This window comes from Dromaius novaehollandiae, chromosome 7, assembly GCF_036370855.1.
Source record: "Dromaius novaehollandiae isolate bDroNov1 chromosome 7, bDroNov1.hap1, whole genome shotgun sequence".
In the NCBI taxonomy this organism is placed as follows: Eukaryota; Metazoa; Chordata; class Aves; order Casuariiformes; family Dromaiidae; genus Dromaius; species Dromaius novaehollandiae.
In genome coordinates this window covers 14,891,843-14,913,330 of record NC_088104.1, presented here as the reverse complement: position 1 = coordinate 14,913,330, position 21,488 = coordinate 14,891,843, and the positions used below count along the sequence as shown (strand labels likewise).

Genomic DNA, 21,488 nt, shown 5'->3' with positions numbered 1-21,488 from the left:
AATGAGAGCAGGAGCAAGCTTGGGTTTTAATTGGTTCTGGTTTTCGCATTTTGAGCGTATCATGTATGATTGTAACTCTTCTCTTGACTGTGTAGCTAATTATGTTTATATTTGGTTACAGATATCATCTTGAAGCATCTCTTTGCTCTCTGCTTTTCTCATTTTATCTTCTTTTTTGTTCTGTGGGTTCCCTTACTTAAACGCACCACCTCCTAATGCACTAATGAGGATGGCAGGAAGAAAATAGTAAACTGCAGAATGCTGAGGGCTGTTACTAGGAAAACTGAGCAACTTTAGACAAGTGGACATGGCTATATTCATCAGATTTTCTGATCTGTTATCCCTGATAAATTAAAATGAAAATGTTTGTGATTTTATAGGTATGTACATATGTGTGCATCCATTTATTTGGATTTTTTTTAAAAAATGGGCAAGGCCCTCACAAGAAAACATCAGAAGATTTAAAGTAAGCGTTGTGGGAAAGTTTAAATTGTGTCAGAAACAAGAAGTCAACAGGAAAGTAGCAGTGGGGTGCCCTCAGGTTCCTAGAACTCATCTTTTATTTGATAGCCAAAGAACAAGAGAAAATTGAAAAACTTCAGGGGGAGGTAAAAGAGTAGCTTGACATCGGATGAAGGGTATGGGGTGAAACTGGGAGGCGAAGGAGAAACAAACAGTTTTCAAATCTGTGTGAATAACTTTAATTTAGGCTATTTGAAAAAACTGTCAATTATATTGAGTTGTGATGTCCACTTCAATGAGGATATTGATAATTTTGAATGCTTTTTAGGGAAGATTTGAAAATGATTGAGTTCCTCTGTTCTGTGTTCTGGTGATTAGAGCGTGGGCAGCCTGCAAGTACCTATTAGAGGAACAGGTCCTCTGTTATCTAGCAGAAGCATGCAAGGATGCATTAGCTGAAGCCAGCGGTAGACTTGGTGGTTATTTTGTTTTGGTATTGTAGAGGCTCCTTCTAACTGTAAGAGTAGGTATTTTAGTTAAGGTGGAATGTTTTAGGATGCTCTCTTGAGGTATTTCTTGCAGTTGATTCAAGCACTATTTTAGAAGATTCTTGGCCTGTTTTAAGCAGGAGTTCTGAATAGCAAAGGGCGAGAATCTTGGATTATGGAGGGGAACCATCAAAGGTGTTAGTTTACCATCATAAAGCCTCATCTGCTTTGTGAGGTAATCGTTCGTGTATCCCTTCTGTATCACTTACCTTCTCACCCTTGCCAACCCAATTCTCCAGTCTACGTTGCTTGCCAAAAAGCAGTATGCGCAGAACGTGTTTGAAGGCAAAGCATTAAAGTTGCATGAGAAATTGTAAGTGTTGTGTTCCTTGCTTTCAGGTACTTGAATGTGCAAGACAGATATATTAACTAAAGTTTTTTGTTTGTTTTAGCTGACTAAAAGAAGGAATAATTGTAGTACAGTAGTTGTGGGATATTCCACTTCTTTTTGATCTAGCTATATAAGAGCTGTATCTGTTAAGAGAACTGGTAGTGCCTGTCTAGCGTAACCAGTCATAAATCCTCAAATCTCTATTCTGACTCTTTTGAGAAAAATCTGTGTAATATTTTCTCCCCACCTCTGTTGCGTACTTAATATTTAAATACGTGGATCACCATAGGTTCTATAGACCAGCTTGCAAGTTTGTTTGTTAGAACTGAGTTTAGAAAATACAAAGGTCCTCAGTGCTCAACGTTTTTTTGCTCATATTTTAGTGTCAGTCTGTTTTTTAGAAAATAGAGATTAATGAAAACTTTGTTAAATATTCAGTCATTGCAAGCATATGCTAACTTACATGGTTTACAGGTTTGCAGGGTTTAGTGTTGTGTTTTACTTTATTGTGGTTGACACAATATTTGGCAATAAATATTTATGGGATTGTTCTCAGAATAGGAAGAGCAATGATAACATCAAATAAATGAGCGAGGTTTTTTCTCCTGGTGATTGCTAAAGGTATTGTGTATGCTAATGCTTATGAAGCTTAATCATCTGAAGTATGCAGTTCTGTCTTAATAAAAATGTACTCAAATGCTCTTTCTCCTCTAAGAGCAAAGCGCTGATCACAGGCAATGTCTCCTGATAATTTAGATGACATGTTCTAAGTTCACGTTTCAACCAGCTTCTTCCATTGATTTGCAAAATAAGCATTTTTTGTGCTAAACATTACATTGTATAGGATGTACCAAATCAAATAAAATAATCGCTATGGACTGTACTTAGACAAAGCTATTTTGGCTAGCAGTTGGAACTAACTTGTGTGTATATCTGAATAGTAGAAATACCTTCTGTATAATGCTCTGCTTACCCAGTGAAGAACTACTACTTCCACCTTGAAAAGTATACTGCATAAAGGCAGAGCTGGAAGAAGTGAGACTGACTTGAGTTAGTAAAATGATCAGGATGACTTGCATTACCATAAACTTGCTTTTTTCAAGATCAAATTGTTTTAATTTGTTTTAATGAATTGTTTAAATACCTTGAGTTGTGTCCTTTCCGCACAGACTGACTTCATTGTGTTCCCTGAAAGCCAGTATGTAGATACAGAAATCATATTAAACTTGAGGGGAAACTAAGGTTAGATAGATGGCATTAGTTTTTCTGTGAGCAAGGCCTGTGAGTTAGGTTTACTTTGGAGCCTTTATCTCAGAAGCTTTAAACAAGCAATAAATTTACCGTGTGATGGAAGTAAAGCCTAAAAATCTGTCAAAAATAAGTGTGATTTTTAGAAGTGGAAAATTTCTATTAATTTAATCTTCCGTATTACTTAAGTTTTTTTCCCCCCTTTTTCTTCACAAAGAAAACAATAGCCTTCATGGAAACCTTTAAAAAAATACAATAAACTAGGATAACGTTCATGTAAGTTATAGAATGGGGACAATAATACAGTTCCAGATGTTTACATGGAGTATGTTTGCTTGTGTTGCAACAGGAATACTCCAGTGAGGTGTAAGAGGAGGGATGGTCAGTATTGTCATTCATGAACTATTAGGGCAACCACTCAGATTTGTGTGCAGCAGCGCTTGCCTGACCCCCTCGTGGCTATGTTGCAATCCTGGGAAGATCCATGAGCTACCATGCCATTTTTCTTTCAAGAGAAGTCCAATTTTGTTTGGACTGGCATGGCAGCAATAAGCTCTGCATTCCTGGTGTTTGTTGTAATTGCACCCTGCTCTATGGGCTAGCAACAAAAACAGTGTCAGTGATACAATTTGGGAAGACTGCAATTAGCTGGTAAGCAGTCATTAAGCCTACATAATTGTGGATGTTTTCTTAAATTTTCAAACAAGTGTGTTTATAACCAGCAACAATTTTGTGATAGAAATAACATGTTTATCTAGTGACACTGGATGTTAGACACTAGATGATAAATGCTTCATAAAGTTCAACTAATTTATTGATGTCTAGTGTTGATGTCTAGTGTGTTCTGAAAGGGCAAAATCTGTTAGACATGTTGCCTGTAGCAATTACCAATAATAAGTATGCATAAAATTCTAATATTCTAACTCAGCAGAAAAGTTGATATGTTTTATATTCAGTTGCATAGTAATTAAGTTCTTCTTCACTGACTGTTCACCATTTAGTTGTGAAACAGTTGAGTTAAATTGCAGTGGGCAGTTTCATATTCGATATTTCCCATTGTTGTTATGTTTTCCATTAGTCCCTCTTTTCAGATACAATATTGATGTTGAACCTTAATCTAGCTGTGGGAATAGAACACATTTTTTATGAAAATCTCATTTATTGGTTTTGTGTCATTATTAAAAAAAAAAAAAAAAAACAGAAGTGTACACTTGTTTACCATACTCCTTATAATTTAGAGCACTACTCAATGGTTATGTCAGTATTACAAATTCCATTTCAGACCTTTCACAACAAGCAAGATTGTGCCCTTCACCTACTCTGGCAAGCTGCAACATCATTATATAAATATCGAAGATGGGTTAAACTGAGGTCTAGTTTTACTAGATGCTTATCTCTATTTTGTACTGGGAGTAAAACATCGTGATCAAGACAAATGCTTCATGTTGAAACTTGTTGTGTCTTAACCAAATTTGCCACTCTGTTTCAGAAGAAATACCTTTTACTATACTTATCATGCCTTTTAACAAGATCTCTGTTCCTAGTCCCAGCTTCCTTGTTTGTATGAAATAACATTCTGTACTACTGAATTCAAACCAATCAGCGGGACCTAAGCTTTCAGTATTCTTTCACTAGGAAGCATTTCTTCAGATATTTCAGAAACAGTATAAATGCTCAGGCTTAGATTAAAAAACACTTAGGGAATTGGTACTTGCGTGGTGCTTGAAAAAGTGAGGTCAGCTGTGGTAAACGTAAGTCTAAGCTTTGGATGCAAATATCTCCCTTTTCCCGATAGTTACTATCGTAAGTTCTTAGTTTGAGTTCTGATTTGGATCTACATAGGGAAAAATGCCAAGAAGCAATTAGTGTTGCTGTGTAATTTAAAATTTGTTTTATTTGGTGAAAAATTTGTACTGATTACTGGTTTATTTCAAAAAAAATCAGCAACCCCTAATTTAGTTAAAATCTAAGTAACTATTTTTAGAATTGTACATAAAAATTCCTTTGTGTTTATACTGTCATGTATTTCTTATGTGAACATCTGTTTTTTTTCCTAGATTGTTTCTAATTATTTGAGAATAGATTTTTCAGTAGTACACTTGTTAACAACCTTGCTCCTACTAACTGTTCACTTGGTTAAACATGAAGAAATTTTCTCCATATGACTTTTAAAAATAAAATTTTCAAACTAAATAAAACAATTGTTATATCATTTTAACTTAGCCAGATTTACACAGGACCTGATGTGCATGGCTTATGTAATTTCAATTTAAATATGCAGAGCTACAGTTACAATTGCCCTGCTGTCATCCTTTTAGGCATAATTTGTTGATACCTTTTTGCTATTTTTTTTATTAAGAAATAAATTATCAAGCTTCCCTGAGTTCTTGGCACCCAAATAAATGGTTTTGACTGTTTACTCAACTTTAGTATAATCTCAGCAGAACAAAAAATTGAGTTTTCATAAGATGCTCTTAAATGTAAACAAATATCTGAATGTGATTTGTAAATCTTTTTTGTAATGGATTGATAAAATCCTTGCAACCTGCTTCTGGCTTTTCAGTTATACTTCTCATATAACTGCCTTAAAAATAAACTCTTTTATAATATATTATGAATAATGAGGTCATTTGAGAACAGAACAGTAGTCCTTTTTGTTTTCAGACTTCAAAAAATACCTTATTGCCTACAGTAAACAAGGCAAGATGTATCTGGCATCCACTGTAGCATCAGTAACGCTTGGCACCTGCATTGTCAGAAGCTTGGTTCCAGAGAAGTAGAAAATCTAGATGGAAAATGTTTTGATCATCTTTCATCATTTCTCTTATTCAACAGATATTCTTGCAGCATTTCTTTGCATCTGTTGTTCCTCAAGAAGCTGTGATACTTTGCAGCTTCTTTGGGAAACTCCTTCATATTTCACGAAATGTATTTATTGAGCCCTGTCATAGTGGCATGCTCTGTGTTTAAATTACTATGGTAGCAATATTTTTAGTTTAGGCAAAAGATGGCTAGGTACCTTCAACTATGCAGATGGGTTTTCATTTTGTGGATAAGATTTGGCCTTGTAGTAGAAATCAAGTTTGTTCATTTGTTTCTGAAAAGAAATTTCTTTTTTATATATTCGGTTCATTTAGAGTGAAGTAGTATCTTTGGGAAAATACATTCAAATGATACTTGTTCTCAGTTAGATGTTTGGCTGCTTCAGCTGTCTATGCCATTTAACTTTGGAAGCATTTTCAATATGATGGTTCATTTAGATTCAGGAATAGATTTTCAGATAGAGTAAGAAAGAATAAATTGTACAGGCCTGAAAAAATGTACTTTTAAATGATAATGGAATGGCCTAAATGAGACTACTAAGTTCTAAGTCAAATTCTAGCCCTTTTTCACTTTTTTCAGTAATCCTTTTAAACATCAAATTTGGTTAATGAATGGCTTTCAGGAATAATCATATAGCTATCTGAGAAGTGAGAAATTCTTACTGTCAGAAAATGACAAAGAGGAAAAATAATAATTTCTTGAATATGTTTTAGCAAGAGAGATGGAGCTCATTTAAAAATAGTGCTGCTGGGATACATTTTGTGATATTTAAAATTTAGATTGCTTGAGCACATCCGAAAGAATGTGTATATGCTCTACATGCATGAAGTCTGTGTCCAATTATATTTTTTGTTCATAAACAGTATATATTTTTGCTCTCTGCAGAAACATGATCAGGGACAAGTTCTGTTGGATATAGTCTTCAAGCATCTCGATTTGACAGAGAGAGATTACTTTGGTTTACAGTTGGCTGATGAATCCACTGATAACCCTGTAAGTTGAATCTGTTTCTAAATCATTTTTTTCACACTTATTTAATGTATATAGGGACTGTATTTTATTGCTTAGCAGGTACCTGATAATTGTAAAATTGTAATTCTTTCCTTTTGATAGCTCACATTTTTTGACAGAAGCACCCTGGATTTTTGGTTTGGTAGATGTGTATGACATAAAAATACACTGGTATGTTTTAAAGAAATCTGTTTTTTAGGGGGGAGTGGGGGTCGGTTTTTGGGTTGTTTTTTTTGAAAAAAGCTGGTTCTTGGCTTTTGGTAGTGCACTTCTGATTTGTTGCTCACCTGGAAAACTGTTTATCTTGGGAGCTGAGAGAAACTGCTTTTTAAAAACTTGGTAAGTTTTGGTTTTTTTATTTCTCACCTGTTTGAAATAGCATTTCAGTGCTTGTTTTGCAGCATTACAGTAGCAGCAGGTGAAATATTTAACTGAACTATGCAGAGTTTGACTTTTTTGTTTTGTTTTGTTTTTCTTTTAAGCTTTGAGTTTTGCAATGGCACCATAAGCTCTGTACTGTCTTCTTTCATTGGGGATGGACTTGGACTGTGGGTTGATCTTGTGATCCAAAAGGTTATTAAAAGACTGGTTTTATTAATAAAGACCACATGACTGCTCAGTTTGCTCCTCGTGCCACTTCTTTATCCATTGGTTTTAATACATAGTTATTTAATACACTTGAGAATGGTATTTTCATCAATAATTCGATAGGCTAGGCAGTCATGGGAATAGGAGACTATTTCACGAGAAGGTGGAGCAGAATTAATTGAGAAACAAGATTAGAAAGATAAAGCGATAGAGGAGAATGATGAAATAAGAAAGGAAATAGTAGCATGTGTGGTAGAAGCAATGGAGGCAGAGTTAAATCAAGCTCACATAAGGAATAAGGTAGATAAAGTAAATTAATTAAATGGCAGTTGTGAAAACTGTCCAAGTTAATTAGATGGTAGTAATCAGCATTCAAATAATACATTAAAATAGCTAACATGGAAACAAAGATGGATATTGCTTAGGTGGTGAGGAATGAAGACTTTAATCAATATTTTAAGCTTCCCACTAGTACAAGTAGGGCATTTGATGGTGTTTCTCAAGTATTTTTGTCTTTCTGCAGGGCTAGATGTAATAACTTAAGTCTAATTCAACCAGGAGTTTTAGGCATTACTACAGTGGGAGAGGGTTTGTTTTGTTTTATTTTTTGTAACTGGTATATTTTGGTCTGCTCTGTGACCAAAAAAAAAAACCCCCAAAAGTTTAACCTCTCCATCTATGTGAAGTATTACATATAGTCCTTTGAGTAGTACTTCAAGATTATTGTCTTAGAATATGGAGCTTCACAAGCTGTTGTTAAGTAAGTGGAAGTATGAAGAGTTTACTACTTTAAATATATTTATGTGAGAAAGGAAGATATGGGATAAAGTCTTTTTTCCATCTTTAAACCAATCAATAGAAAGTAAGAGGTGAGCATCTCATTTTTACCTTATATGAGACATTTAACCAAGGAATATTCTTTGTTTCTGGAGATTTCTGCTCTGCAACATCTGCCCCCCAACCAGTGGGTCTTTTGTTTTCATCATTTATATTATGTTGTTAGGATCCTTCCTTTCTACCATGTAAACATGTTTCTTATCCTGAATTAGAGAGGCATTTCTGCAGTTTGATATATTGCTTGTGTAGAGTTGGTAAAGATTTAAACAGGATCCCAAGTTTTTACTTTGTTCAAAGTGATTGCATCATTTAAATGGTAATATAGCCCTTGAAGTATAGCCCTGCTGCAACAAGCATTATTTCAGTTCAAATTTAATTAGATATTAAATTTCAGTGTCCTGCAAGCGATATTACATGTGGCTGCATGTGGAAAACAAATTTTTGTGATACCAGTGATCTAGGTACCAGTAACAGACTATTCACAGGAAAAATTGGGGCTTCTAATGAATTTTCCACATATTCTTATGTAGATATTTGAAGTGGAAATATGAGACTCCACAAGTGATGGACTTTAGAAGAGCATCACTGTGCTCTGGGTCATTGTAAAGAGAAGTAATAGAAGCTATTACAATATCGTGCCGTCTTCTCCAACTGTGTCATTTGAGTGGGTCAGTATCACCTTGTAGTTATGTTAAAACTAATTTTTAATAGTTATGAGTTTGCAGTGAAATTATTGAGATTTATGATCATGAAATAGTACCTTAAAAGGATGTTGCCTGTTTTGTTTCATCTCTTAGCTAGATTGTATGATCATCATCAGTTGGGATCAGAAATAGTAATTCATTTTTGAATATGACTTACAAAAAAATTAGGTTTTAGAATTAAAATCTAATTTGAATTAGTGTTAACTAATTTAAATTAGCTTTTAGATTGTCCTGTAAGGTGTTTTTGTTTCTAGTCCAGATACCTGATAGATCTCTTAATCATGCTTCATTTAGCCCAGTATCTGACAAGGGCTGTCAGTTAATCACCCTAAGAGATGAAGAAATGGACTCTCTTGAAAATGAGTATTTATAATGGTTAATATGCTTTAATTGAAAGGTATTTCCATATGTCTGAAACTTTGTAAATCAGTTTGTATTTCACCAGTTGGAGTTGATGGATCCAGTTGTAATGTTTGATGGCGAGAGTATCGTTTAACTCCGTTGCTAGATCCGTGGTTGCTTCACAGAATTCTTCTTGAATGTTTTCTTTTAATAAGTCTTAAATGTTTAATACTTGTTTTAAAGTGCAGTTTAACTGGATGCTGTTACTTATAATACAGTTCTTTGCCTAATTCCCGTTATAGACATGCCAGACTGATGGGGTCTAAACTTATCTCCCACCCTTTGTGCGAAAAGTCATAATTTCTGTTCACAAAATGTGCAGGGTGATCTATAGAGATAAATAACATTGTAAAGTGTTAATCATACAGTAACTTGCTGAAGTAACTTTCAGAAGATCATGAGATAATGAAATACTCTTCTTCAGTAAGAGTAAAATGGGGACTATTGTTTTACCACCAAGAGTGGCTTCTAAAATAGAAGAAATACATTTTTCTCTTCTACTTTTTTTTTATCTGTAGAAGAGAGTGAGAGAAGTTACAATGTTGCCATCATTTTTTTTCTGCCTGAATAGTACTTCCACATTTCTTTCTTCTCTGGAGCAAAATATTCGTAATTATATTCTTTCTCTCGTCTTCTGGTAACACTAAGGTAACTAACGTGAATAAAGCTGTGTAGCACATTATAGTTTTAACAGAGTTTTGTATTGTAACTGTTTGTAGACAGTTCTGATAAGACATGGTCAAAATAGTCTTATGTAATTTTTTTATTCTAAACTTTTTTTTCCAGGCTGAAAAGACATAGACATGTTGTAGAAAAAGCTGAATTATTTTTCAGCTTTTGCTTAAAAATGATTTAGTTGAATATCAATCAGTTTTTTATTCAAAGTTCAGAAATGTACAGGGTTTCTTTCTCATTTCTCTGACTTTCGAAAGCTTACACCTCTGAGCTTTCTTCTTTAATTTGTCTGGAAGCAGAGCATAACACTATAATAGACGCAATTGTTTAAGAATTAATATGGAAGTAGGATGACTTCAGAGCTATTTGATAAGCACATGTTTTAAAGGTTTAGTATTCTTCGACTACTTAAATATTTTGCTTGTCAGCAAATGTCCAGTAGCAATGAAATAGTACGTCAGAGCTAGATAGAATTTTACCAATATTAATCATAGGAAGCTGAAGAATTTATGGTTACGATTAATTTCAGTATTTGATATTGGTTTGCCTTTATACTCTGTTCATCTGGAAAAAAAACCCAAAAGATAGGATTACCAGATATTCTGGTTATTCATGAAATGGCACAGTGGAACGTTACTAAGATTGCAAGTACTACAGGGCATAAAGGTGATGGGGAAAAGGGAATTCTGCTGAGTGCCAGAACTCTGTCATTGTGCCTAAATGTGGACTTCATAAATTGCACAAGCTTTATATTTTCATATAACATTAATTTCATATGAAAAAAATGTTATGTTAAAAGAAGTAATATTGCAGCTTTGACAGTTAATCTGGCCTCTTCTGCTCTTCTAAATAGATCTCTCCATCTTAATTTCCTGTATTGTGTTTAATTATGCAGATAACTTTTTATATCTTTTGCTGGCAAAAGGTGTAAAAGGATTAATTGTTTCTATGGAAAAAAGCCAAGTCCTAAAAGAGGCTTTTGAAATACCCCAAAGGAGCTATGTCATAGAGGCATGAATCATATTTTGGGGGGTGTTTTTCAACATAGTTCATCCACTATCTTATCAGTAAGAGGTCTGGCCTTGCATTTCTTTACATAGTCCTTGAGAGCAGCAAAAAGGTGAACAAAAATGATGAGGAGGATGCTGGTATGGGGAAGCTGCTAAGATAATAAGAGGTAAAAGCTGGATTGAATCTTAAATTGCACACACTGTGACTCGGATTTTGAGATGGCAGAGATATATGTGGTCGGTGAGGAATAATTGTACGGCTACCTGATGAATGAGCTGCCTGGGGCCAGCGGAGGGTCTGGGAGGAGCAGGAGGCACTGACATAGTTGGCAGTGGGAATGCTCTTGTTGTTTGGTCTGTGGGTGCCTGGAGCAACCTAAGAGGGATTCATGCATGAGGACATGGGGAATACTGTCAGTGTGGGGTTGACGTGACCTTGGCAGAAGAGAGCTGGACAATGATAGTTGCTGAGGAAGAGCGTATAGAAATGTCTCTTAGAGGGTCTGGGGTCCAGAAGGTTGAGGAAAAAGGGGCATCACATCTTTCAAGAAAAGACAACTTGACAGCAGATGGATTTAGTCCAGGCAAAAGTTTTGGATTGCCAGTTAGATCTGGGTGTTAATCAGATATATTAAATCATAACTCCTTGTGTAAAGATATTCAAGGGTTTTTTTTTACCATGTTTTGAAACATTCTTGTACAAGAAATCCCTAGCTGGAGAGCTCCTCCTCAAGCCTTTCCGGTTAGCCTTGCGTAATGTTACTTGGTCTTCTGCGTGAGTTTTTTGAAATAATCGTGCAGTAGTCTTTATCAAACAGTCTCTTCATTTCTTCTGAAGTCACCTACACAGATACAGTGTTTGCATCTAGTCTGCGTTATTTGTTATTTCTAAAGAATAAAATGGCCCTCAGAACTAACTGCAGATCCCCAGTGCATATCAGACATTTTATGAGTCACCTAAAATACATAGGTGCACGCGGAGTCTGCTTGGCTTGGGAGAGGGGAGCAGTTGAAGCAGCTTGTGGCGCTGCCCGAGAGCCATGCTTTCGCTGATGTTTGCAGCACTGGCTGTATAAAGATGTATCTGTGCTTTCCCACGGCAGTACTCCCTGGTAGAGGCAATTAAGATCTGGTTGCCGTCTGGTAAAAGTGTTTGGTAGTCCTCAATCCGGTAGGCCAAGCGCTGTGTCTCTAACATACAAGGTCATGGCTTGTGATCTACCAGATAGTCAAAAAATAGCTGAAGGTGTGTAAACTGCCACCGAATTCTAACTTGTGTTGGTCTGAGCTGACGGTCATCTTCTGGGGCCATGTCGTGGTAGCCTCAGCACCATGGGAAGACGTATCTGGATGGCAGAGGTTAAGCCCAGCGAAAGAAGAGAAGAGCAATTGCAGCTGTTCGTGATAACATTGATGTCCTTGTAGAAGCAGTAAAAAGACTTTGCATGCCAGTAAAACGTTTTGATATGCAATCACATGAAAAGTATAGAAAAGCAACGGTTTCTTGATGCATAAAGGCTATAATTTATGCTTTATTGTTTGTTCCTCTAAAGTTAGTGTTACAATTTGTCTCTTTCCAGAGGTGGCTGGATCCAAACAAACCTATCAGGAAACAATTAAAAAGTGAGTACATATATATTTGGTCAATTCAAATATCATTATTGAGTGGCTTTTCCAAGGTAACCTGATTAATTAGAAATATTTTCCTTGATTCCAGGAGGGTCTCCTCACAGTCTGAACTTCAGAGTCAAGTTTTTTGTAAGTGACCCAAACAAGCTCCAAGAAGAATATACTAGGTAGGTCTGGTTAATTTATCAATAAAACATTTTTCTGGAAGGCTTATGTTTAGTAGTGGTATGTTTAGGCTTATGTTTAGTAGCAATATTAGTATTTGCAAGCTTCTGATTTTTGCCTAATAATCAAAGGCAAGAACTGTGCAGTTACACCAAATCAATCTAATAAAAAAGTGTATATGACTATATTTACAAATATACATGCAAAGTGAAGCAACTACATGAAAATATTACTCAAGCAGAAACAAAAGAAGGAGAAATAGGGAAAAAAAGAGAGGAAAAACTTAATTCCACCATTCATCCACAAGCACAAATTTATTTTTACCTTGTTTTCCCCTTTGGGATTAAAGTATCCTGAGCGTTCTGCATATTTTTATCGATCTCTCTTTTCCACTTTGCTGCCTAGCACTAATAAAATTAATCTTTGGTTATATGGCTGTAGTCCAAGCTGAAGCATGTAAACTTATTTTGATAGCACTGTGCTGAAGCTTGTTAAAGAAAATGCTCAGTGTGAATTGAGTTAGGAGGTTTGTGAGTTGCAATTAGCCCCTGAAGGAATCCCTCAGATTTTCAATATTCTTAATTAGTCGTAGTCCTGTACATGTAAGTGGCGTGATTTGACAAACATTGGAATTTGTGGATGTCTGCCATTCTGAAAACAGGTCAGCCCTGTTCAGAAAACAATGTCTTAATGATTAAAGATGAGCTTAAAAACCTAACCACCAAATCCGTGAAAATATAGTCCACATTTGTTTACAGTTTATTTTAATTTATCATATTTTTACAAAATTTTACACACACCTATGCAGACTGAATTTACTCAAATGAGTCCCAGAGACCCTGGAAAAATCTTTGTTTTATTAGAATGTTTACTTTGAGAGAATCTGGTAATTTACTGTATCAAAATAATAAAAATGTGTTATTTGAATTAAAGGACAATATATAATATTTCTGAAGAGATGAAAAAATAGTGAAGGTTGATCAATGTAAAGTAAACAGTAAAAGTAAAATACAAATGTATACTTAAATGTTATGCTGTAAATACAATGCTGTAGATACAGCATCCATTTAGAAGAGAAATACTGTATGATTTCTGTATCTAGGTCAGCTTTGGCTTTCTGCTAATAGGCCTAATTGCCCCTGAGAAAACTGGTTTGTATTTGGAATTATTATAAAGAGAATTTTATTGTCTGTGGGAGAATCTGTGGCAAAGTTAGGATGCCTCGTCATTAATGAGGGGTCCTTTAATATAGTCAGTACCCCTCCCCGCTTAAAAAAAAACAAAACAGAACGCACAAACTTTTGACAATTCCAGCTCAGACTGAGACTTTTCAAAGATGTTCAGTTTGTACAGATTTCATGAAAAAAGAGAAATGAGTTGACATGAGAGGCAGTATTAATGTTTTTTTCAGAGAAAGGCTGCAGTGCAAGCTCATAGTGTATTAGACCTCTGAGAATCCCTGCAAGGGTGGCAGGTCACAGCTGCCTGGGTCAGTGCAAGCGCATACTGTACTGCAGGGTTTGACTTTAAGAACCTGTATTGGTAGGAAAATAAAACTTCATTAGTTCTGCACTTTGCAGAACTACTTGTTTATTGACGTTGACTACAGATAATAATTATTCTTTCTAGAGCTATGTAAAGAAGGTAAAAACATTGTTATGCAATGCCGTCTGCGTTGTTTAAGTGATTTTGTTGTGTGTACTTGTTCGGATTTGCATTGCTAAACTTCTATTGATTTTCCATTTTGTTCCATAATATGTGAGGCCTCCGTGTTGGAAATAGGATGGTTAGCTAACAAGCAATTTAACTGCGCTGTGCGCAGAAAGCAGTAAGCACAAAGTGAACTCTGCTTGCTAGTGCTTATTAGTGGAGTCCCTGACATGGACCATGGAATATTTCTAATTAAAGCATTTCATAAAAACAAAGAAATGAAAAATGAAGTTTGTCTACACATACAAATCTTTTCTGATGTTTTTGCAGCCATAAATATTAAGACTAGAAAACATTGCTTTGGTCAATATATTTGTGAAGAGAAACTCAAGCTAAGTATGTGCAGTGTATCCTCTTAATATATAAATTTAACATACCTTTTCTTGCTTTTTGTAATTGCTAAAGAAATTTATCTTTTAGCATCCATGTACATTTTAAGGTGGAAAATGAAAAAGTATTTTGAGGTCTGTAAAGCTAGCTTATGTCACATTGTAACTTCAGGGTAATATGTTAAACTATAGTCGTTGCCGTTTTGGCCAGTTAAAGAGCCTATAGAAGTTTTTGTAGGAATAAAGCACACAGGGGCTAACACATCTTTGATACCTTGCCAATTTGCAAGAGTATTTTCCTCATTTTTATCTCAGTCATGGAATTAAAATTTACCTCAATTAGCTGTAACAGTTGATCGACCTTTCACAGCATTTACCTCGTAAATGATTTGATTCTTCAAAGTGCTTGCTAATCCATTTTCTGAAGACTACTCTGAAGCTTAGTCTAAGCAGTTGTAACAACTCCAGTATATACTGTGTAGAATGCAGTGATGTATCCTGTTTTTTAGTTGCTTAGTGCACCTTAATATCAGGAAGTATTTAGTGTTCAGTTTTAGTCAAACCTGATATGAGTGTTTTTGATAAGTAGTTTCTGTGGGTGTTTATAATGAGTATGGCTGACTCTTTACTTTCAAAGCAGAACTACAAGAAGGAAAATAGCTGATTTTATTAAAATAATAATAATAGTGTAAGAGGTCCCAAAATGGAATTATTTTACAATAAAGCAAGAGTGATGTTCAAATTTTCCACTCAGTGGAATATTTTTAATAAAAAGGCACCAGAGCATTAAAAAGTCTAAAGCTGCTTTAAAACCTGGTTAAAAGGTCTTTTGGTGAAAAGTGAAGTTTGTACTAACACCATGCCATCTCAGTGAAAGTCTCATTTGTTGCCGTAGCTCAATCTCTGTTTCAGTGGTGGTTTGTAGCAGGTGTCATTTATCACTTGATATAAACATTTGTATTTCCCTGAAATTCCCTAAAACCTTTAAGTGAAATAAGAGGGAACTAAATTGAATGAACAATAGATTCATACCGAAAAGTTAACAAAATATTTGTTTTTTATTGGGAACGCAAAGGAAGTGTTTTAGAAAGAAAAATGTTTATGCTCTTAAGTTTGTTGATTCTTTTTTAAGTCATTGTTTTTCTGCCCCTACTGTGTTTGGTTGGAAACGTTTTTTGTTTTAAAACGTTCATCTGCTCCTTTTGCTGCTTCCCGCTGCTTTTTTTTTTATTTACCTTGACTAGAAATCATTCTTATTGAGGTGCCTGCATACCTGGATGCAATTTTCAACTTTTGGTTGTGTGACTGAATAGTTGTGTGCTTCACATTTATTCATCATAAAGGCATATCTTCTTTTCATTATTTTAAACTATAAGGTGAACATAAATACTGGAATCTAAAGTAGGTGAAATATAAATTTTGCAACATTGTAGTGAAATACAATGTATAACATAATAGCCTTAATTTATAAAGCTGTATTATTATTTTACTAATCACGGTTTAATTTCTTTCTCTTAGGAGTTGAAGAAATAGTATACAAAATGTAAAATTTAATTGAAGAGAAAATGTATTAAATTGATGAAAAGTGATTTTATTTTTAATTATGGTCCCCTCTTTCTTTCTTTCTTTTTTTTTTTTTTAATAAGGTACCAGTATTTTTTGCAAATTAAACAGGACATTCTTACTGGAAGGTAAGGCATCTTTCTCATGATGACTATTATATGCAAGTTCTGTTGAGGAAAAAATTGTTAAATTAATGATGAGGGATTTTACCTTCAAAATATAAATAAATTTAAAACAATTTAGTTTTTTGATTCATGCAAATTGAAGTGTTTAGCAGTCCAACTTGTGCATTCATAGACTATGAAAAATTAGGCTTTTCAAAATAACTGTATTTCATATGAAATGTATAAGTTTATTCATTTCTTTTTTTTTTTTAAAAAAAAAAAAAAACAAAAAACAGATTGCCCTGCCCTTATAATACTGCTGCTCTTTTGGCTTCCTATGCTGTTCAGTGTAAGTATAATTTCTATTCAGATACTTTTAAGTACTGGAATATATAAGCGGTATTACTGATTAGTTTCCACAGAATGAAATGTAATAATTATAGTTAAATGTATTACGTTATATTGTTATATGCACATATGTGATATTACTTTTCCCGTCATTAAGGAAAATGGTCTGTCTCTTTTTCCCCAGCAGACTATATTTTTGCTGAATTAAATATGAGAAAGTACTCATTGCTTTTACCCTTTTCCTCCTTTAAACCCATGCAGTTAAAAAAACCAAAAGCCTCAAAATTAAAACCTTTTCATTTCCCTGCATTCTGAAGTGTGATAGTTCTTTTTGAGAGTGATACCAAGATGATTTTTGGACACTTAACATTTTTAAGACATGTTGTACAGTGAACCTTCAAAGAGGTGTGGAAAACAGAATTCTGGTTGTATCTGGCTGAATAATTTGAGACCTGTGTTGCCAATTTTAAGCCATTCCCTAGGACAGTTAAGTCTTGAAGACTGATGTTTAATCCTCCTTCTCTCCCCCATTATTCTTTCATAAAGCCTAAATATTTCTTTCATATTTAATGGAAAAAAGTAAGTGACTATTCAGCAGTTAGTTCTTCAGATTTCTGATTGTCAGAAATCTTTTCTACATGTAATCCTTCTGTATGTCTCTATTCATGTGTCTTTCTGCTATTAAAGATACTTGTATCTATGGTTAGTACTATCTATGCTCCGTATGTGTCAGAGAAGTAGTCTTAATGTTTCTAGGGAAAAATGCATAGTAATATTAACGTAATATTGCATGCATAGCTTTGGTAAGCAATGAAAACTTGCTCGCCTTTTTCCAGATCACTCAACAGAACAATTTCTCTTTAACAAAACACCCCAAATCCATCTTTTTTGAAGCAGACGTGTACTGACAGTCCTGTCAAAAAAGTACTAAAAGCCATACCTTAGGGATTTGCCTTACAAGCGATTAAATATTTGATAATGAAGCAGGCATTATGGAAAGTTTATGGTGTTTTAAGCTTCTAAGAATGTGATATGTTTATTCAAAAAAGTATTGTAGAAATAGTGGGTATGTGCAATGCATTGTAGTTATATTTATATTTGAGGTCTCTCTGTCCTTGCGTTCTAGGGTGTGCAGAGCTCAGTTCTTAGTGCACTATTTTCTGCATGTGCCTATTACTAACTTCTCTCTGGCTTTGGCTCTTGCAATTCTTTACAAGTATTTGACAATAGTGGCCATAGATGTCAGGCAGTTCTGTATTCTCTGTAGTATATTTTAACAAGGCATAGGCTCTGTTATGAAACCTGATCCCTTTTGCAGTTTTTAAATGATTTAACATAGGTTCTGTTTCTGGCAATGCAAGTGCTGCAGACTTCTTTCCTATTTCCTTTCCCTCACTTAGCCTCTCCTGCCATGAGCATCTTCATCCCTCCTCTTGTCACTTCTGCCATGCCCCCTAGAAGTGTCAGTAAGCCTGCCCGGGGTCCCACACCTTGCCGTATTGATGTGAACTTGCCAGTTTTCTCCTGTTGTGTTACTTACTTATTACTGTAAATCTTTTATATGGATTATTGACATGTAAAACTGTTTTTGTTCCGATTATAGTTATGACCACAAAGTCTGTATTTCTGGCAAATTCTCTTTGAGTTTGTATGCTTTTGATTTATTATGACAATAAAAGTGATTTTGATTCATCTCCTGTAATTTTCAGAAATGATTTGTTAGGAATTTCATAAATGCACTTTTCAGTAGTTTTAAGTAAATAGTAGGTGTATGTATGTGTGCTTTCTCTTTCTCCGCACATACATTTGAATTTACCAAAAAATATATTTTTAATGCTTTTGAAAATATCTTGGTGCAGAATGCATTGGTTGCTTTTGCAAATCTTATCTTAGTGAAGAAATGGCAGTTTTATAAAAGGAAACAGAAAATACTCATAATTGCATGAAAGCAAAGGTAAACAAAAAAACCCAAAAAGCAAATACCTGAAATATGTTGGAGTATATTTATTTAGTACTAGCCATTATGACAGCAGTTATGAATTAATTTATATAATAAAAAATGAAATGCTTCCTAAACTCATTTCATAAGCACTCTCTAAAAGATCCCTTAAAATATATTCACTGACAATGTGACTTGGTTTATACAAAAGGGAAAAGGAAAGTTCAAATGTCTTCTGTATTTTTGTTTGCTGTAGATCTTAAAGTATGTGAGAACAGACTCTTGGGAATTTGGGGGCATTGCACAATGCCAAATACATCAGCGATAAACAATAATCTCTCTTTTTAATATTTTAGCCGAGCTGGGAGACTACAACCATTCAGAAAACTTGCCAGGCTACCTCTCAGACTATTCTTTCATCCCTAGCCAGCCTCAAGACTTTGAGAAAGAAATAGCAAAATTACATCAGCAGCACATGTAAGGATTTACAGCAGAAGATATTGACTGATTTGTCAAATCCTGACTGCTGGTGCTGTGCTATTGTATAAAAAATAAATACTTTGTCCTAAAGGTTTTTGTAAAGATCTACGTGTAATGTGATATCTTTTGTAGAATGTCTGTATGATAAGTGCCATGGATACTCTGCACAGATAGTACCTCTATGACAGAATGAGAGGGAAAATTTAGTGAATAAATTGATGTTTTAAAGCTACCCTGAAAAAAGTATTTGAGTGAATTTTGAGGATATTAACTTAATAGGAAGTAATTTCTTTAATAATTTTTTCAATCATTGAGAAGGCTGTTTGGATAAGGGCCTTATTTTCATGATGCTCTTACCATTAGACAAGAGTTACTTTAGAAGTAACTAAGAAAGAAAGAAAGAAGTAACCTTTCTTCAATACCTGATATTTTCTGTGTGCAATTCTGTGACCTTTTACTGAAGAGGAAAAAGTGATGAAGTAATGGAAAATATATATAACTATATACATTTAATGAGTAATATTAAGTGGTACCCTTTCAGTGAAGGTTCCTTGGTATTTTAGGATTTAGGTGCTTTGTTGTTACAATAACGTTTAACAAAAGTTAGACTGTGTTTACAAAGCTGTCTACTTTATTTGGGCATGTTGTTGGCACTACAAACTGTTGAATTATTATATTTCAATTAATGGCTTAGTAAATTCAATTAAGTAGGGAAAAGAAAATTAAAGTGGGTTGGTGATAATTTAAGTTTGGAGGATGAGTCTTGGGGAGAAATTGCTATTATCAGTACAAAATACGATTTTGCAAAAGTCATTTCTAGGTTCCAGAGCTCCATAGGCTTTTAAATGATACAGTGCGTTAGAAGTAAAACATGTATGTTTGCAAACTGTGTGTTGCAGGCTACTTATAAACCTTTGTCTATGTGGAAGCAGAAGTATTTTCTGTTAAGATTTTTGGATTATGCTCTGTTTATGGTGAGAGTGGAAATTGAGATTTCTGAGGAAAAAACAGTGAAACCAGTGCAGATTTTATCTGAGCTCGCTAAAGAGCCCAGTGGGGAGTGGGTTTATGTATATGTTAGAATGTTTCTTATTTAATGTCTGTCTTTCAGAGGGTTGTCTCCTGCAGAAGCAGAGTTCAATTATCTCAATACAGCACGTACCTTAGAACTTTATGGAGTTGAATTGCACTATGCAAGGGTAAGTTTGGATGAGCTAGTACTGTAATGTAAAAATAGGTTCCTCTGAGATTGATGGGAAATTTTTTTTTTTAAACTTTCTGGCTGCTCTTTATGAGAGAAAAATTTGGAAATAACTTTGTTTTGTAAGGTACCTAAATGAGACTTATAAATGTGAATAAGCCCTATTTCACTGTACTGAGAGTATCTCTGTACTTTGGGCATATTAGTGTATGCTTTATCCAGGTTAAGCCTTATTAGACTGAATACCAGTTCAGTGAATAAGAAAAACATGCTTCTTGAATATGCTTTTGATGTTTAAGGATCTGTCAGGTTCAGGTTAGAACCAAATTATAAATCATTGTTGGTATTATATAATGTGAAATATTACATAATGCGACTGTATTGTAATGTGATATAATGCATCATGTATATAATGTATATGTTATGAAATATTATACAATGTGAATTATATAATGTGAAAACAAAGAGCTGTTATAAATAGCATAAATGGTAGTATTTATTTTATTCTTTAAGTGATCTTTTTCTTTTCTCTTGAAGGATCAGAGTAACAATGAAATAATGATTGGAGTGATGTCGGGAGGAATACTAATTTATAAGAACAGAGTACGAATTAACACCTTTCCATGGTAAGGAAAGCTGTTTAAGCAAATGCTTTTGTTTTTTATTTCAGAACATACTTTACCAGTGTCACAAATTCAAAACAAAAGAAAGAGAGACTGGCATGTAATATCAAATTGAAATGTTTTACTTCATGCTGTGTAATGGCTGATTTTTTATGAGTGGGTTTTTGTCCTTAACAGGCCATGCTGTTAAGTGATTGTGGTGCAAAATATAATTAATTTTAATATACTTCAGGAGTTTGTAAACATATTTTTTGTTTAATTAATTATATGGCCAGGATCAGTATTATAGAAATGTCAACTTTATTCTATCTCAGAACCTTTAAAAGGACCGCTGAACTTAAAAATACAACCTGGAGAATAAAGTGATTACTTCTGTCTGTTTCTTCCTATGTAATTTAATTGTACTGAATGTGTTAAATGTCATTTAGATATGGCATTTGGGGATAACTGAGGTAGGGGATTCACGGATACTGTCATCTCTTCATCCATAGCTAGTCGTTTTCATGATAAAGATCAAAAAAAGTACATTCATTGAAGAAAATGCTGTCATTTCTTTCTCCTCTTAAAAAAAGAATTGCTTCTTAAAGCTCTTCTCCTATATAAACTTGGAGTTATACTTATAAAAGATATTATTGTAGTGATCATCAGTCTCTTCTCTGTTGGGATCCTGTTTCTACTTAGTGATAGGATGAATGAAAAGATTTAAGTTGAGAACTCCTGTTCTGTTGGATCATACCACTGCTCTGTCAAAGTCTGGC

General features: G+C 34.3%; 1 protein-coding gene across 4 annotated transcripts in view; it reads left to right on the top strand.

The window, feature by feature from the left end:
• The window catches only part of PTPN4 (protein tyrosine phosphatase non-receptor type 4), a 121,952-nt gene that overhangs the window by 44,443 nt on the left and 56,021 nt on the right, over positions 1 to 21,488 (top strand). For 3 of the 4 annotated variants that reach the window (XR_010389945.1, XM_064514722.1, XM_026118419.2), the window contains 8 exons: positions 6,298 to 6,405; positions 12,220 to 12,262; positions 12,336 to 12,435; positions 16,119 to 16,163; positions 16,436 to 16,488; positions 18,783 to 18,903; positions 20,018 to 20,105; positions 20,645 to 20,733. Coding sequence is in view for 3 of the 4 variants with exons in the window: in XM_064514722.1 (XP_064370792.1) it covers positions 6,298 to 6,405; positions 12,220 to 12,262; positions 12,336 to 12,435; positions 16,119 to 16,163; positions 16,436 to 16,488; positions 18,783 to 18,903; positions 20,018 to 20,105; positions 20,645 to 20,733 (647 nt within the window). In the remaining variant the exon portion in view is untranslated. The remainder of the gene's footprint in view (positions 1 to 6,297; positions 6,406 to 12,219; positions 12,263 to 12,335; positions 12,436 to 16,118; positions 16,164 to 16,435; positions 16,489 to 18,782; positions 18,904 to 20,017; positions 20,106 to 20,644; positions 20,734 to 21,488) is intronic. The other variant, XM_064514723.1, reaches the window with a different exon arrangement.